General features: G+C 49.2%; 1 protein-coding gene across 1 annotated transcript in view; it reads right to left on the reverse strand.

Annotated features, from left to right (window-relative positions):
* Window positions 1–1,418: 1,418 nt before the first annotated feature.
* NSG2 (neuronal vesicle trafficking associated 2) overlaps window positions 1,419–18,305 on the reverse strand; it is a 57,131-nt gene continuing 40,244 nt past the window's right edge. Inside the window, exons 4-5 of the mRNA XM_060006786.1 lie at window positions 3,970–4,080; window positions 1,419–1,696 (exon numbers count right to left, since the gene is read on the reverse strand). Of these exons, the coding sequence (XP_059862769.1) occupies window positions 1,505–1,696; window positions 3,970–4,080 (303 nt within the window). The 3' untranslated portion in view covers window positions 1,419–1,504. The remainder of the gene's footprint in view (window positions 1,697–3,969; window positions 4,081–18,305) is intronic.

The following is an 18,305-nucleotide window of genomic DNA, read 5'->3' on the forward strand; positions in this document are numbered from 1 at the left end:
CGCTCAGCAGTTTTGCTAGGGACAACTTGTTATTCCGCTTTAGATGACCAATGAATTTACAAGTGACTCGAGGTGACTGAAGGGTGGGGAGGGAGGAAAGGTCAGATGATAGCTTTCAGCAGACTAGTTTGAGCTACGCTTGTCTTATTACCCAGCTATTATGTACGATGATTTCAGCATCATAGCAAAGCCACACACAACAAAATGCCCTTTAAACGGCCTGTTTGAGCTTCGAGGGGAGCCAGTACCACATCTCATACAGCCTCTCCCAGCCAGTGCTGGTTTGCTGGACCTGAAGCCAACGCCACACAGAGGGGCTCTCCCCAAAACGTTTGCGGGAGCGCCTGAGGTGGGACCAGGGCCACGGGAGGCCTGGGCAATGTCGGATGCTGCCACCTGGCTAGGAGCTTCCAGAACCAGACTGCGGAGTTTGGACGGTGCCCCCTGTCAACACAAAGGAGTGGCCAAAAGACGGCCACAGGTCTTAGCTTCCTTTAGAAATGATTTGGCTTTGCTGCAGCTCCAGTGAAAAGTCTCCCTGGCTGTCACCTGAGGTTCCTGGTTAGGACCCTTCCTGTTCTTCCTCGTGTTATTAGCACTTTGGGAAACAGCAAACAGACACAGATTTTAAACTTGGTGCTGTGCTTATAGCTTGGCCAAATGTCACATGCCCACGCTGGGCTTTCTTCCCGCAGCCTCTCCTTTCTTCTCTTTCTACACTTTCTGTCTCCTGGGCAGTACCCAGGTGTAGGGCTAGAAACACAAGAGAAAGACAAAGGAAGTCTGTCCGCTGCTCAGTGTTTCTTATGCCCTACACATCCCTAGGCCATGCAGCCCGGCCCCAGCTCCGATGCCCATACAGATGAGTTTGTGCTAACTTTGCAAAACACACGACGTGGTGGAGGCTTTTCTCTCTGGGTTGCATGCATCCTGGGCTTATAAATGCCAAAATCAGTCCTTCTCTCCAACTCAGAAGTTCCTAACTTCTGGTATTCCTCCCCTGCAGACCGGAAGCCAAGGCAAGCAGCCCGCCTGCATCACTCACAAGTTCTGGACCTTCCGAAGCTCACACGGAAGCTACCCTCTCTCGTCTAAGAGGCCCAGAGCATCTGTGCTCTTTACTACCCTTCAGTGTCTTCCAGGTGCAGCCAGTCTCACCCTTTTTTGTTCATTTTCTTTGTTTCTTTCCTCTTCCGTTTTTAAATTTTCCTAACAAATAATAAGCAGTGGCTTTGAAAATATCTTACATGGGAACAGTCAACACGAAACATGCCTTTGTACATGAGCCTGACTCGGGGACGAATCAACCATACCAAAGGACGAAAAGAAATATTGATTCAGACAACTCCAGTGCAGGAGATTTTCGGTGAGATACCCCCACCCCCACCCCCGGCCCCACCCCCGCCCCCATATCCCGGGAGTACAGTGTTGTCTTGTAACTGGAGCTTGGCTTAGCCCGCGGGGGTCCCCCTCTCCGCCCCCGATTCTGGCTGGGGGTGGGCATCTAATGGCCCTGGGTCTTGGGCGGCTTGGGCTCGTGGATGACGGCGGCTGCCGACAGCCACGGCCCGATGGCCCGGGCAGTGCTCTGCTTGGCCACGCTGTAGTGGCTGATGACCGTGTAGAAGCGGCTTCTGGAACTGGGGTCCTGGGATGAGTAGTAAGCATCCAGGGAGGCCGGGATACAGCGCTTGTGCTGGGGAAGAGAGAGACAGAGTCAGGGGTAGCTCGGTGGACTGCTTCCGACCCGCCCTGCAACACGGCCACCCCACCTGGGGCCCACAGGCACGCCAGGCTCTCAGCCAGAGGGCGGGGGATGGTACCTGGCCTGCGCCTGGCCCTCATCAGGCCTTCCCCAGCGTCATCACCATCATCAAAGCTGCCACCTACTTGAAGCCAGAAGAAACTAACCTGATGCTAGGTTGTAGGTTCCCAGAGGTGGAGAGGTGGTAGGAGAAATGGGTGAAGGTGGTCAAAAGGTACAAATTTCCAGTTATAAAATAAATAAGTCCTGGGGATGTAATGCATAGCATGGTGACTGTAGCTAATAATACTGAAAGTTGCATTTTTGAAAGTTGCTAATAGAGTAGATCCTAAAAGTTCTCATCACAAGAAAAAAATTTGCAACTATGCAGGGTGATAGATGTTAACTAGACGTATAGTGGTGATTATTCTGCAATATATACAAATATTGAATCATTATGTTGTATACCTGAAACTAATATAATGTTATATGCCAATTACACCTCAATAAAAAGTAAAGAAGAAAGAAAGAAAGAAAGAAAGAAAGGGAGAGAGAGAGAAGGAGGGAGGGATGGAGGGAGAGAGAGAGGAAGGAAGGAAGGAAGGAAGGAAGGAAGGAAAGGAGGGAGGAAGGGAGGAAGGAAGGGAGGAAGGAGGGAGGGAGGGAGAAGGAGAGATGGAGGGAGGGAGGGAGAGAGAGAGGGGAAGGAAGGAAGGAGGGAAGAAAGAGAGAAAGAAAAAGAAAGAAAGAGAAAGAAAAGAAAAGAAAGAAAGAAAGAGAGAGAGAGGGAGGGAGGGAGAGGAAGGAAGGAAGGAAGGAAGGAGGGAAAGAAAGAGAAAGAAGGAAGGAATGAAGGGAGAAAGAGAGAGAGAAAGAAAAGAAAGAAAAAGGGAGAGAGAGGGAGGGAGGAAGCTGCTGATGATACTAATTCAAGGTCAACATCCTCTGCTTACTGACTGTGGGGTTACAGTAGACACTTGGTAGCTCTTTACCTGGCTGATTCACCCACCCCCAACTCCTCCTCTGGGCCATTGCCTGCAGCCAACTGCTGTCCATTTCATTCCCTTGATTGGATAGTTGTAACTCTTTTCTCTTATACCAAAAGCTTTGGTTCCTGACAACATTAATATAATTATATATTTGCATTATCCTACAATATATATCAAATGGTCACAAAATAACAGCAATATTATGAGTAATAGTTAGACTACTGAAGGAACTATAGGATTTCTCTGCAGCTCTCTGTGTCCTTAGAATATATGCCACTAAGGGTGTACAGTCAATATACTGCATTCTACAGTCATTTGGAATATTTATTTTCTTGGTAAGTTTATGTTCCCAACTTGATATACAGCTAGATTTTAGCTTGTTTTTAATTTCAGGAATTATTTTTTTTTATTTATTTTTACAAATACATCAAACACTGATACACATCAAGGACGAATGTAGAGTAAGATACATCCAGAGCAGCCTTGCTCCCCAGCCCTATTCTTTCTGTCCCCTCTCTGCCACCTGAGTCACCATTTTTCTTAGTTTTTTTAAATTTATCCATCCAGCATTTCTTTCTGAAAATAGAAGTAAACATCCCTGACCTCCCCTTTTCTCACTCCAATGTAGCACCTTTTTTTCTTCACTATTATCCTGGAGGGTATTCTGTGTCCATGTCTGGAGCCCCCCCTCACTCATTTTCACAGTTGTTTGAAATTCCATTGTGCGGATACATCGTAGTTTATTCCACTGTCTCCTATTGACAGTTGTTGCCAATCTTTCCGAACCTCAGCTTCTAACAACTAAAAATGTCATCTTAGGAAGTCATGTAGCATAACCAAAGGACATGTGTTTTTTTGTTTCTTTGTTTTGTTTTTTTTGCAGTACACAGGCCTCTCCCTGTTGTGGACTCTCCCGTTGCGGAGCACAGGCTCCGGACGCACAGGCTCAGCAGCCATGGCTCACGGGCCCAGCCGCGCCGCGGCATGTGGGATCTTCCCGGACCGGGGCACGAACCCGTGTCCGCTGCATCCGCAGGCAGACTCTCAACTACTGCACCACCAGGGAAGCCCTCAAATTAGTGTTTTCATTTTCTCTGGACACACCTTACATTTTAAACAGTCTGTAGGGAGGTTGCCATACCCAGAATTTAAATGCTGATGAAAAGAAGACATTGATAAACCCTTTAATTGAAGCTGACAGTCACCTGGGCCACTCCCCTGCCAGAAGTCCCTTACCTTATAGACAAATCCTTCTGGGCAGCTGTGGTCATAGGTGAAGGCTTTGTAAACCACCAGGAACACGATGCAGGCGAGGAAAGCTAGGGCCAGGCTGACGAGGATGGTGACCTGGAGAAAACAAAACAGAATCCTCCAGCCTCAGCTTGCCTGACTTCATTTCACGTGGTGCAGCCTTCGAAACCCAGAGCCGATAGGCAACCTGGTATGTTAGAAAGAGTAGGGGGTGGCCAGGGGCCCAAAGAACCAGCTCTGTCTCAGCTCTGTCACCAACTTGGAGCGTGAGCCTGAGCAAACCATCTGCAGTCTTTGGGTCTCGGTGTCTCCTTCTTCCAGAAACTCTCGGAAGCTCCGTCTTGGCCCAATGTGTGATTTCCACCTCCTCCCCATTTACTTTTCCTGTTAACTCTGTGGGGGCAGAGGGATGACCATTAAGCCCTCACTTACGGTGTTCCTGCCTCCCATCACCTCCCTCCCTGCCACTGCTGAATTCCAGTCTCAGGTATCAATGCTCATTCCACCTCCACTTGGATGTCCAGTACTCACCTGAAGTGCGTTCTCAAACAAAACTCCTGCCTCCCTCCCATCCCAAACCTGCTCCACGCCCTGCATTTTTACCCATCTCAGGAAAGGTCAACCTCACCTTTGCAGTCACTCAGGCCAAAAAGTTTGAAGTCATCTCTGACTCTCTCTTCTTCTCACATTCGACATCCTAGTTACTGGCAGAAGCTGTCATTTCTGCCTTCCAACACATCCATAATCCAATCACTTCTGACCCCCTAAATCATCTCTTTTGCAGCCAAAGCCATCATCACCTCTCACCTGCAGTACTGAAACTGCCTTCTAACTAGGGGCCTCCTCTACCACTACATGTATTCACACACAGCAACCTGAGAAGTCCATTCAGACTTGAACTCAAGGCATGTTCCTTCTCTGCTCAGAAGCATCTAATGGTCTCCAAATTGCTCATAGTGAAAGCCCAGCTCCTAACCGTTATCAACAAGTAAGCTTTAAAAAAAATACAACACCAAACAAACTGAAGTCACCAACAGGATTTACCAGAAAGGACTAAGTAGCTAATTTCAGGGGCACCTCCAGGTTCGCACTGGCCCCATCCCACCGCCTGTGTACAAAGTGGTAGGGTAACCCCCATGATGCTGGGCACCTAGTCTTATAAGCAGACTTTTTTCATGTTATTTTTAAAGCTGCTGGGCTTTTGAGTCAGTTGGCCTAGAAATATGGTAGAATTCCTATCATGGAGAGAAGGCTTACTGTGATTCAGAAGAAAAATAAAATCAACTTTGGAGTGTCGGGGGTGGGGGCATCCCTATCCCATCTCCTTCCCACCTCAGGACATGGTTTATAAGGACAGGAGGAGATGGGATTCTACATTACTCCAAATGGAGTCATTGGTTAGCAGCTGTAAATACTGGATGGAAGGAATTTGAAAAGGAAAAGAGGAAGATGGGTGTGGGAGACATCCATCTGAATCCTATGGGCAGACATTGTCCGTGAGAAGTTCCTGTGCATGTGTGTGTATGAAGTTTTAGGACGATGTGCTATTGTGATGTAAGAAATATATCTATTTGGTCTTGTTCCCAGTTCCTGGCACAGAGCTAAAACACTTGTAATTTCCTAAGTGATAAGAGCAGGGTAGCAGCATCTTTTGTTGTAATATTTGGTTTTTGTGCCCAGTTCCTGAAATAACTGATCCATAAAGGTGAAAGGAGCAGCTTCTATTATTCATAACAACTCCTTTTCAACTACACCTGAGTTAATGTTATGTTATATTATGTTATGAGGTGACTTTTGGAAAGTCCCTAAGTATGGGGGCCAGTTGCCAGAGGAACTAACCATTGATTGGAGGGTTGTAACTTAACTGCCTCCCCGACCTCCAGGGAGGGAAGAGGGGCTGGAGATGAAGTTAACCACCCATGGCCAATGTCTTAATGAATCATGAAGCTTCCAGAAAACCCTAATCGAAGGGACTCAGAAAGCTTCCAGGTTGGTGAACAAGAACACATCCATGCCCCTGAGGGTGGTGTACCCCAAACTCCACTGGTACAGAAACTCCTGTGCTTGGGACCCTTCCAGACCTCACCCCATGTATCTCCTCATCTGGCTTTATCATCCTTCATAATGAACCAGTAATACTAAGTAAAGTGCTCTCCTGAGTTCTGTGAGCCATTCCAGCAAATTACTGAACCTGTGGAGGAGGTTGCAGAAGCCCCCAGTTTATAGCCAGTCAGTCAGAAGTTCAGATGTCAGCCTGAGATTTGTGACTGGTATCTGAAGTGGAGGCAGTCTTGTGGGACTGAGCGCTCGACCTGTGGGGTCTGTACTGACTCAGGACAGTTAATGTCAGAGTTGAGTTAAGTTGTAGGAAATCCTCCACCAAGAATGGGAAAAGTGCATGGTATGGAAAAAAACCCCACACATTTGGTGTCAGAAGTGAGAGTATAGAGAAAAAATGTTTTTTCCTTTTACATGGTGACACATAAAATTCAGTTCTAAACTACTGTCCACACAGTGTGCTGTCCACCCTCTCCATTCACATCCCAAACCCTCAGCTGCAGCCTGTTGCTCACTCATCAGCCTCCTCCCCAGGACTAGGGTGGTGACAACATGGGGTGAGATGGTACAGAGGTCAGACTGGAGTCACCCAGCAAGATGTGGAGAGAGATGGAGATGTCAGAGGCCAGAATTTGGAGCAAGAGGTACCCCCAAAGACGCATGCACCCCTTAGAACCTCCAAAGATAGTATTTGATTAGTACAGGGACAGGAGCCACCCAAGACCACTACTCATTGCTGAGGACCTAAGAACACCCAGTCAGCAGGTGTTTGGCGTATAGATGTAAAGAATTTTAAATGCCCAGTTTTCCCAATAGCCAAAAGGTAGAAATAGCCCAAACACGATCAACTGATGAGTGGGTAAACGAATTATGGTCTATCTGTACAATAGAATATTATTCAGCAATAAAAAGGAATGACGTTCTCGTACAAATGTGGATGGGCCTCAAAAACATGCTAAATGCACGGCCACCTATTGTATGATTCCATTTGTACAAAATATCAAGAATAGGTAAATCCGTAGAGACAGAGTGCAGACTGGTGGTTGCCAGGGGCTGGGGTGCGGGGAACAGGGGATGACTGCTAATGGGGATAGAGTTTCCTTTGGGGGTAATGAAAACCTTTTGGAACTCGATCGAGGTGACAGCTGCACAGCATCGTGCATGCACTCAATGCCACTGGGCTTTTCACTCTACGTTCTCAACTTTATGGTATGTGAATTTTACCTCAACTTTCTAAAACATGCCCAGAGCTCCGGCTGACTTTGTCAAATGGACCTTAAACTCCTGCTAGCACCCCCTCATCAGAGCTGCCCCCATGACAGGGACAGACACGCTCACAGTCGCCTCCACGGTCGCAGACCTTGAACATGCAAAGGAAAAGTCGAGAGCTGCAGCCCGCCCTGCCACCACCTGAGGCAGGATCTGGGGGAACCCTCAGAGAGCTCCCCCTCCAAATGACCCATACAGCCCCAATCTCCGACTGAGCAGAGAGCCAGGTCTCTTCACTGACTCGGAAGCAGGACAAGACTCCAGTGTGGGCATCCCCAGGCAGGGCTGGACGCTTCCCCTGGTGCCCAGCAGGCTGGTGGTGGAGCTGGGAGCTGAAGCAGGGCCCGGCAGGCTGGCTGTGAGACAGTTTCCCTTTATGGTGGGTTTTTTTGGTGGGGGGGGAACCTCTTTCATTCCTAACAGCCCTGAGTTAACAGCCTCCACCTAGGAGGGGCAGGATCTGATTCCCCATAGCACTCCTATGGCTTGATGGGGTGAGCATAGCAAATGTTTCTGAAAAAAGAAAAGAGAGGGAGGAGAGGAGAGAGAGAGGGAGGATCCTAAAGGATTCAGTGCTGATGCCTAGATGGCCACTACCCCAGTGGATTCTGATTTATCTGGTCAGGGATGGTGGGTCCAGGACACTCTCCAGGTGATTTTAATGTACAACCAGACATGAGACCCGCTACTCCAGTATGACTGTGTATGAGGGTCCTTGAGCTTAGAATCACCTGGGCAGCGTTTTAAGCGATCCTGATGCTCTGGCTCCGTCTCAGACCAATTACATCAGAATCCCAAGGCAGTTGCTGTGTGCGGGCAAGTATTGAGAAGAGTGCGGGACACAGACCCCAGGCAGGGTGGCCTATATGACCATCAGAGTCAAGGTCTGATGCTGACTGGGACGCCAGGGGTGCAGCTCACCTCAGGGCATTCTTCCGAGCAAGGCTAACTTCTGCCACGTGTTCCGTGGCCCCAGCACGAGGGTGATGGGAGGCTGTTTTAGGCGAAGATAAGTCTGCCTCCCCGCCCTGAATCTTGGTAACTTCTGCAACAACTAGAGGTCGGTCATTCCTTAAGAGCCTGTGGAGGTCAGAGAGTTCAGGGCTGTGAATCGGGCACAAGCCCTCCCTCAAGTCTTCACAGCCCACAGGGCGGGGGAGAGGTGGACAGGAGGACACAGGCACCTTGTAACACAAGGTTGGCACCATGAGTGAGGACATCAGTACAGAGGGCTGCTGGGCCTAACCAGCCTGCGGTTGGGGAGATCAGGGAAGGCCTCCTGTGGGAGGTGACTCCGGAAGTAACTTCAGGGAAGAATGCCAGGATAGGGGAGGAAGAAGGTTCTGAGCGGGGAAGTCACACCTGCCACAGTGCAGAAGCTGGGGCTGTTCTGGAAACATCATATAGTTTGTCATGGCTGGTCCGGAGGATGCAAGTGAGGGAGAGACAGGCCTCAGGCAATGGGTAGGTAGGAAGAGAATAGATAAGGAAGGACCAAGCTAAAACTTGGGCTTTATCTCCAGGGTGGCAGAGAGCCCCTGAAGGTTTTAAGCAGGGGAATGACAGGATTAGAATTACGTTTTGGAAAGATGGTATGGTGGGGTAAGGGAGGAGTGAGGTGGACATGGAAGCAGGTTTGCAGGGGCAACGCCGGAGGCAGGGAGGCTGATGCACCAGGACATATGCCCTAAATAGGCCAGACCTGGGGCTGTAAGGGTGGAAGGGGTCAATGGCTTGAGAAGGCCTGGGAGGTGAGCAGAGTGGTGTGAAAAGGAAGGAGGAAGGAGGAGGTTGAGCTGGGTCTGGATTTCTATTCTTAATGACTGAGTCAGTGTTGGCTATTGGCTGGGGTGGGAGGGGGAGACCAAGGTTTCTGATTGGTTCCAGGGTGAGATTTTTCCTGAAGGTGGGTCTCCGTGGGGCATCCTGAAGCTGGCCTCTCCCTTTCCGACAGATTAGATTCTTGGAAGTCAGAGGTCCTAGTGCTTGCTCCCTGCAGCAAAGCTCCCGATGTGGCAGGGGAGCCTCAGAGGACCCGGGAGAGCAGTCCCCACTTCCCTCACACAGCACCTCTGAATGTGAAAGCCAGCAGCACATCAGTATTGATTGACTCAGTTTATATAGCCTTGTTGCTTGGAAATATTCTAAAGCCCTTGACTTTACCTCCTGAACGTAACAGCCTTGGATTAGAAATAAACAAGTTTTCAATGCTGATTTGAGTGTTTCCTTAGAGATTGGGTCCTCTCTGCTCCCCATCTCCCTGCTCATCCCTTCATTCACTCAGCACATGTTTATTAGAGGGCCCACTGTGAGCCAGATGCCGCCATACAGTGGGAGTTTACAGCAGGGAGAGGGTCAGACGCCGAACTAGCAAATCACCAAATAAATAACTTCAAAACAAGACCACAGCAGGATCTGGAACATTGAATAGGAGGGGAGCCTCAGATATGGTGGGCAAGAGTGGGAGAAAGAGCCCCACCCAAGAAGACCCTGGGCCAGAGCCACCTAGACCGAGGCGCAGCCCCAAACCCCTAAAAAGAAGAGGAGCTCAGGGTCTCAGTGGACCTGGAAGAAGCGGTCTGACTGAGATGGGAGGAGGGGCAAGGGGGAAAGAGTGCTGAGGTGAGACCCTATAGGCCTTTGGAGACCAAGATCACCCTTGTCCTGCCCAGGAGAGGAGCTTCCTCCAGCTTCCATCCAGTGTTTTCCAGGTAATGTCCTGCTCAGCCTTGCGTCCCTCTGCCACCCTCCAGCCTCTTAGGCCACCGGTCCCTGGCTCACAGTTTCCCCTCCAGCCACCCCCCACCCCCAGGCTGCTGAGGGCTCCTTCTGTCATGCTTATCCGTGCCTTGCCCAGCCCTGGAACACATCATCCCCACTACCGTGTCCTTCCTCATCAACCTCCTGGTTCAGCCCTGGGGCCCCTTCCCTGAACACCTGATCCTGCCCTGCTCTGTACCTGGGGCCTGCTTGGGCTGCCCTGATGGGATCCACCATGTCATCCTTACCTCCTCATACCTCTGAACCCTCCCTCTGCTGGGAGTGCACTGGGCAGCCAGCAATCTCATCCTTTCCTCTGTACCCAGCATCATGGCTCCCACGGTGGGGGTCACCCGTAAACACTTCCTGAACTGAAATGCTGAATTGACTTAAGACCTGGAGGATGAACACACCCATATACACATGCACACACACACATGCACACCCTTACTCCCCACATACACACACGCAGACACTCAACCTGGTCCAAACCACATCACATGGGATGGGGTGGGGCACTGAAACATCTGTACTTCTCCAGCCCCTAGTCTCAACCCCTTCCACCACCCGCCCATACACATGCTCAAAATAAGGTACCTTAACCTTGAAAAAACTCAGGGTTTGGGTTAGCATCAGCTAAGACCTCCCCAAGATCTCTCCTCCAGCTTTTGGGCATAGGTCAGGGAGACAATAGAGGAAGAACTGAAAACAGAGTGTGCAGCCAGGGCCTCTGGTGACGGTGCACTGAAATGGCAGTCATCGTGACCACCCTATGATCCACACCTCCATCTAGTGATAATAGCAGCAGCAGTGGTAGTCACAGTAACAAAAGATGCCAAGAGTTATTGGGAGCTTACTATATACTAATATCACCACCATCATATGAAGAAAGTAGAATTCTTAACCCCATTTTGCTGATGGAGAAACTGAGGCTCTGAGAGGTTAGGTGACTTGCTTCAGGTCCCACATTTAGTAAAAGGTAAGTCTGAACAATGCTTCAAGGTACCTCAAGGGCACCTGCTGTCTTCCCCTCAGCTGTGGTGGGAAGCAGCTCTGCCCACTCGCCTCTGGACCTTGCAGAGGTCCAGAGGCGAGTGGGTTGTCCTGCAGCCAACCCTGCCAGACCTCCCACTTCTGTCCCCAGCCCCACCCGTCAGCCACCGGTTCCTGGAGCTTCTGCCTCTGGTGTGGTTTGTTCATTTCTCTCCACCATCTTCATCATAACTTCCCTGGGTAGGACCACCATCACCTCACCCCTGCATGCAGTGGCCTCCCTGCTGCTCTCCTGGCCTCCAGCCTCCCGGCTTCTAAGACCACCCTAGACTTTCTAACAAACCAGCCTGAGCATTGCTGCTTCCCTGGTGAACGAGCCATCACACCTACAGGGTCAAGTCTGAACTCGTTACGGAGCAGACAAGGCCCTTCCTGACGGAAACTCGATGTGCCTCTTCGGCCCCGACCCCTCCCCCTGCTGCCTGACTGCACGCTCATTTCCCCCACCTCGAAGCTCCGGCACTGCTGGGCCCTCTGCCCGGAATGCCAGCTTCCCCTCCCAAGTCCATTAAGATCCTGCTCATCCTAGACCCAGGTCAAGTTTCTTCTCTTCCCCAGAGTCTTCAGGTGGTATTTAGCCACTGCCCTGTCTGCTCACCGCTCCTGACACACTTTTCCCAGAGCACTCTAATTAACCACCACCTGTATGCCTCCCCTCCTGAGAGGCAGTGTGGAATAACACAACACACTTCCGTTTACTAAGCACAGATTGTGTGCCAGGCACTTTTCTCAGCACTGGACGTGGATTTATTCTTTTTTTTTTTTTTTTAAACATCTTTATTGGAGTATAACTGCTTTACATTGGTGTGTTAGTTTCTGCTTTATAACAAAGTGAATCAGTTATACATATACATATGTCCCCATATCTCTTCCCTCTTGCGTCTCCCTCCCTCCCACCCTCCCTATCCCACCCCTCTAGGTGGTCACAAACCACCAAGCTGATCTCCCTGTGCTATGCGGCTGCTTCCCACTAGCTATCTATTTTACATTTGGTAGTGTATATATGTCCATGCCACTCTCTCGCTTACCCTTCCCCCTCCCCATATCCTCAAGTGCATTCTCTAGTAGGTCTGTGTCTTTATTCCTCTCTTACCCCTAGGTTCTTCATGACATTTTTTTTTCTTAGATTCCATATATATGTGTTAGCATACGGTATGTGTCTTTCTCTTTCTGACTTACTTCACTCTGTATGACAGACTCTAGGTCCATCCACCTCACTACAAATAACTCAATTTCATTTCTCTTTATGGCTGAGTAATATTCCACTGTATATATGTGCCACATCTTCTTTATCCATTCATGTGGATTTATTCTTAAAACAGCCCTACAAGATGGTCCATTTTCACTTTTTAGACTAAGGCACAGAGAGGTTACATAATTTTCTCAAGGTCACACAGCTAATTAAGTAATATAGTCAGGAGTCTAACTCTCTAGAGTATGGCCTGGGCTCGTAGCCTATGCTATACTTCTCGTAAAGCATGTATTCACTAAATATTAAGCGCTTACATGTGCCAGAGAGGATTCTACACACTGGGCGTACAGTGCTGAGGAGGACAGTGAGGTTCCTGCTCTCGTACAGTTTACCTTTAACTGTTTCAACAAGTGTCCACTTCTGCAAAGGGGAGTAATAGTAGCATCTGCCCCTCAGAATTCTGAGGATTAAATCAGATAATGGATGGGAAGCCCTATAGTGCATTGAATGGTGGCCTCTCAAAAGATATGTCCACGTCTTAATCACCAGAACCTGTAAATATGATCTTATTTGGAAAAGACGTCTGTGTAGATGTAAGTAAGCTAATGCTCTTGAGATGAAATCATCCCTGGATTGTGCAGGTGGGTCCTAAATCCAAGGACAAGTCCCGTTATGTGAAACACACAGAGGGAGACAAACACACAGAGAGAAGAGAAGGGCATGTGAATAGGGAGGCAGGGATTGGAGTGATGCAGCCACAAGCCAAAGGACACCTGGAGCTACCAGAAGCTAGAAGAGGCAAAGATAGATCCTTCTGTAGCCTTCAGAGGGAGCATGGCCCTGCCAAAACCTTGATGTTGAACTACTGTTCTCCAGAACTGGGAAAGGATGAATTTCTGTTGCATTAATCCAGTGTGTGGTCATTGGCTGTGGCAGCCCCAGGGTGCTTTCCCACAGTGTCTGGCATATGTGCTATATAGATGTGCACTCCTCTGTCTCGCCGTATCATCTGCCATGCTTCTCAGCAGGTACTTCAAAGGCTCCAACCACTCAGGAAGACTGCCATTTCTCAACATGTATTTCTCTTGTATACCTTTTCAGCCCTTTTTTCCTTGGAGAACTCCTAGTCATGCTTCAAAGCCCAACTTACAACATCTAACCTCCTCTGGGAAGCCTTCCCTTGCCAATTTGTGTTCTCACCACACTTTTTTTCCCTTCACCACTTAGCACGCAGCCCCCTGTATCACGACTATCCATTCTATTGTATGTTTGCCTCTGTGGTCCCAGCTCAAGACCTGGCACAGAGCAGAAAGTACATCCCACATTCCCTACCCCCACACCTCTTTCTTCATTTTTGGCACAAAACACTACCAAGAGTGAATTTTAGGGCCCCTTTTAACTGTTCCACACCTGACAGGGTAACTGGATAAAATCATTGCATTGGGTCATCTGAAGTAGTCTGTATGATGCTGGGAAATGATTAGTTTTGCCCCTGAAACAATCTCCTTGTCTGCCTGCTATGCCCTAAAAGACGGGAAGCTCTTCTCTGATGGCTGGGTGAATTAGACCTTCATTCTAGTCAACGTCCGTGCAGTTCTCTGCAGTAGCTGTGGCCCCATCCCTACAAGGTTCCCATTCTGCTTCTGCCTCTGATGAGCTGTGTGACCTTCAGCAAGATGCTTCACCTCTCTGAGCTCCCGTCTCCTCTTCTGTTAAATGGAAACAAAAATCCCACCCCACAAGATTGGTGTGATGATTCAATGAGATGATGTCTATAAATTATCCAGTGCTGTCCTGGCCCCTGGGCTTAACCAATAATAGCAATCACTTATTGACTGTAATAGTGCACTGGTACTGTGTCAAGAGCTTTTCATATAATATCTCCTTTAATCCTCATGATAGCCCTACAAGCCTAAGTATTACCCCCATTTTACAGTCCCCCCGTGCACACGAAGGCACAGAGTAACTTGTCTGAGCTCACGTGGTTATTGAAGTAGCAGAGCCTGACTGGAACTGTGGAATATCTGATTCTGTAGCCCTCAATCTTAAACACTACCTTAACAGACTTTCTGATAAATATTCCTCAGTCCTGCTGCTGCATTTGCTTTCAGTAGTGCAATGAAGCAAGGCGATGTATACTGTAAACTTATTCTAGGAGGATGTGTCACCACAGACATGAAACCCCAGGAGTTAGGAAGAGAGAGGAGAAAAACAAAAACCCTCCCACTTCTGCCAAGCCAGGGTGCTGATCTAGGACCCTCATTATGCCAGCAAACATGAACTTCATTAACATTCACGTACTGCAGCATCTCGGCACCACGATACCGAATAAACCGTCCTTCTTTATGAAGAATGCAAACTCTGGAAATCTCAAAGCAATAGAACCACTCATAACAGGGAAATTAAACTTTGTGGGGAGATAAAAACAGAGCTTCCCAACAGACATTCATCTTTTGTATGTGACAGCTGGAACCTCCAGAGACAGAATTAGACCACCCGGCACCCTGCTCCTGGCTCTGCCCCAAAGATCCTGACAATAGGGCTTAAGAGGAAAGTGCAAGAGAATCACGGAATCCATAAATCCTGCCCAAATGACACCCTGGTTTCCCTGGCCCTCTCCCTAGCACCCAGTAATGAATAGAGTCGAGTCTTTGGAGCTGGATCGTCAGTCTGAAAGCCCAGCTGTGTCACTTATTACTGTGTTCCTGGGCAAGCTGATTGTCCTTTGGAATCCTCTGCCTACTTCTCTCCACCGGCTGTTGTGAGGCAGAACGTGCTAGCGTCTGAAGCCCTGCAGCATAGGCCTGGCCCAAAGTAATGACCTTCGTTAGCATCCAGGGGGAGCACACACACGTTACATCATTTTGTGTCCTCACAATTCTATGGGGAAGGCACTATCGATGTGCCCATTTTACAGATGGTCTATCAGAGGCAAATGGAAAGACTTTCCCTATATGAGGTGAGAACTGAGTATTTGAACTCAGGTCTGTCTAACTCAGAAGTCCAGCTGCCTAACCATATGCTATATTGCCAGTAAATCTATAACTATGTTAGAGTTCATTTTTATTAAAAATGTATTGTACCATTATAAGAACAATATTGGAAATCCAAGAGGAGAAACGCCCATTACAATTCTGCCACCATCTCCAGTCCGTTTTTACACGCTTGTTATTTGTTCCTATCCACGTGCCTCCCTGCATAAATCTTGATTCCTTCTGCTTCTTCCCATTTCACCCATTTGTGGCCCATCCAACTTTCTCTGATCACGTAGAATATCGTCACAAGCCTAGTCTGAGCCACCCCAGAAGAAGAGAGGCCTCAACTTCACCATCTGCAAAGTGGCCCCAAATCATTACACTGATCTACACAAAACTGTCGTGAGGTACAACCGAGATGAATAACGCAAACAGCAAATTGCCACGTAAAGGCAAAAATGATAAGCTAATGCTTCTTGTTGCCACCACTGTTATCCTTACAATTGTACAACATCAGAGCTGAGTGTGGTTCAGTTATTTCCTCAGCACGAGGACCTTCAGCTGTTACACTGTGTTACCATCACCTGTGACCTGTCCTCCCAGACCAACTAACAGCCGCCCCTACAGGGCAGGGCAGTGTCCTCTGTCTTTGGGCTTCTGAGGGCCTGAGGGTCCTACTATTTAAAGGATTTGCTGGTGATTCATGTTGATGGGGGAGAAAAGCATCTCTGCCATGGGCCATCTCCTCCCTAGTCTCTGCTGCTTCTCACTCCCAGTCCACCGTCCCTGCTGGCCACCGATGGGATCTTCCCATATTAAATTACCCCTCTGAACCTTTCACGGTAGGGCTGAAGATCCCACGTGAGCCTGCTTTGGGGCAGATTTTGTGTCCTGACACAGTGGGTCCAGGACCTTACTGAGCATCAGAGCCCTGATGATCAAATAAAGGCGATCAATGAGATGCAGAGCCCTGGACCCTGCACCCAGAGATCCGGGTTCCCTCGGTCAGCCCAGCACTCACAGGTCAGCATGTCCACACCAGTCCAGGAGGTTTGGATGCAAGTGACCTGGAAACTGTAGTTAAATCAAGATGAGGGCCAAAATGCTTTGGCTTCTGAGGAGAAGAAAGCAAGGATCTCACATCCCTGATGGTCAGATACTCAGCATTTTCCATAGATGATCTCACTCAGTCCTACCCAGTGTCCCATAAAGTGGGTACTGCCCATATTCCTGTTTCTCAGATGATGAAACTGAGGATTGCAGAGGTTGCATAACTGTCAGGATTTTCCAGACCATCAGTGGTGAAGCAAGTCCCAGAAGCCAGGTCTGTCTGGATCCAAAACATATTTTCTTCCCTCAGCACTGCACTGTCTTCATCCTCTGGCCCCCCACTTACCTGTCCAACAGCACCAATTGCTTCGACCCTAGGAGCCCTCACACACACACAGAGAAATGCACTGAGACACACACAGAGACACACACAAACACAGACACACACAGACATATATAGACACACACAGAGACACATGGGCACAAACACACACAATAACAAAGACACACAGACACAACAAACACACACGGACTCACATAGACATATCACACAGACACACACAGACCTATGTAGACACACACACACATACACACACACAGTACAGTCTTAGTTCCTGAAAGTTCTAGGCTTTCTGCCACTGGCATGCCTTTCCACTGTCTTCCCCTGGAGGGTGTCACCCCCACACACCAGGCAGCCTCCGCAGATCTCTCCCTCAGGAGTGAGGTCTCTCTGGGTTCCCCCTCGCTCCATCCTCACCACCGTCATGTGTTGCTCTGTGTTATGACGACTTCTAGACCTGTCAGCACGCCCTACTGCACCGTGAGCTTCTCAAGGGCGGGGATCGTACCTCACTGACCTGCCAGCTCTCAGCTGGGGCTCAGGACCAAGAGCACATGTGTGAGCTTCGAAGGCCTCACATCCATTTGCTTCAGCCAACCCAGAGCCAGGCCCCAGTGCAGGGCAGGTGGTCTCCTGCCCCAGATGGCCGACTACACGCGTGCTGGCCACAGTCGGAGGTGCACCGCTGCCTCACCACATCCCAGGCGAACCTTGTCTAGATGCAGCCTGCATCCGCATCTCCATGGAAACACCAACCCTGCAGGCCAGATAGCCTGTTCCATTAAGCTACTTTCATTTCTCAATCCCCTTTCTTGGCAGAAGAATTGATAAAAAAAAAAAAAAATCAGGTCAACAAAATTGGTTTGGAAAATTAGAAATCATCTTCTCCAAGTTCCAATGTGTAGCACTGCTAGGCGTGCCAGCGGGGGGTTCTGAGCCAGATAAGCTACTCCGCGTCTTCCTATAATTCCTGCAAGGCTGAGAACGAATGCCTGCCAATGACACAGCAGCACACGCAGCAGGATCGCCTCTGGACAGAAGGTGGCCATCTTTGGGGGAGGAAGCGTTCCTGCCTCTCCTCAATTTCTGCCTCAGAAACTACTCAGAAGTAGTAGTTTCTGCTACTTTTGTCCATGAGGAGGAAGGAAACTCTATCCAACCTTCTACCTCCTCACGCCTCCCGCCTTACACACGTACACCCACACAGACACAGACACACACTCCCTACCTGGGAGGAGTCCTGGAGTGTTTTCACAAAAGAGTTAACACAGCAGACCCGAGACAGCTGCCCTTGGAAAAGCCCGCTTGGGAGGCTGAGCCCTGGCTGGCGTCCTGGAACTTGGACGTCGGGAGGGCTCCCACGATTCCCAGAACTAATAAAAAGGGCTCACCGTACGTAAACCGTGCAGACAACGTGGTTTAGGCTGAACACCTGCCTTCCTTCTGGAGTCCGGAACTTGGGTACGTGCTAGGCAGTGGGTGCCAGCCCCCAGCAGAAACCTTGGGCACTAAGCCTCTAATGAGTTCCCCGGTCCACCACTCTCCATGAGTGCGCTCACAGCTCGTTGCTGGGGGAAGCGAGCGTGTCCCACGTGACTCCACTAGAAGAGGTCTCTGCAAGCTC

The sequence above is a fragment of the Delphinus delphis genome, chromosome 3 (assembly GCF_949987515.2).
Source record: "Delphinus delphis chromosome 3, mDelDel1.2, whole genome shotgun sequence".
Taxonomy (NCBI): Eukaryota; Metazoa; Chordata; class Mammalia; order Artiodactyla; family Delphinidae; genus Delphinus; species Delphinus delphis.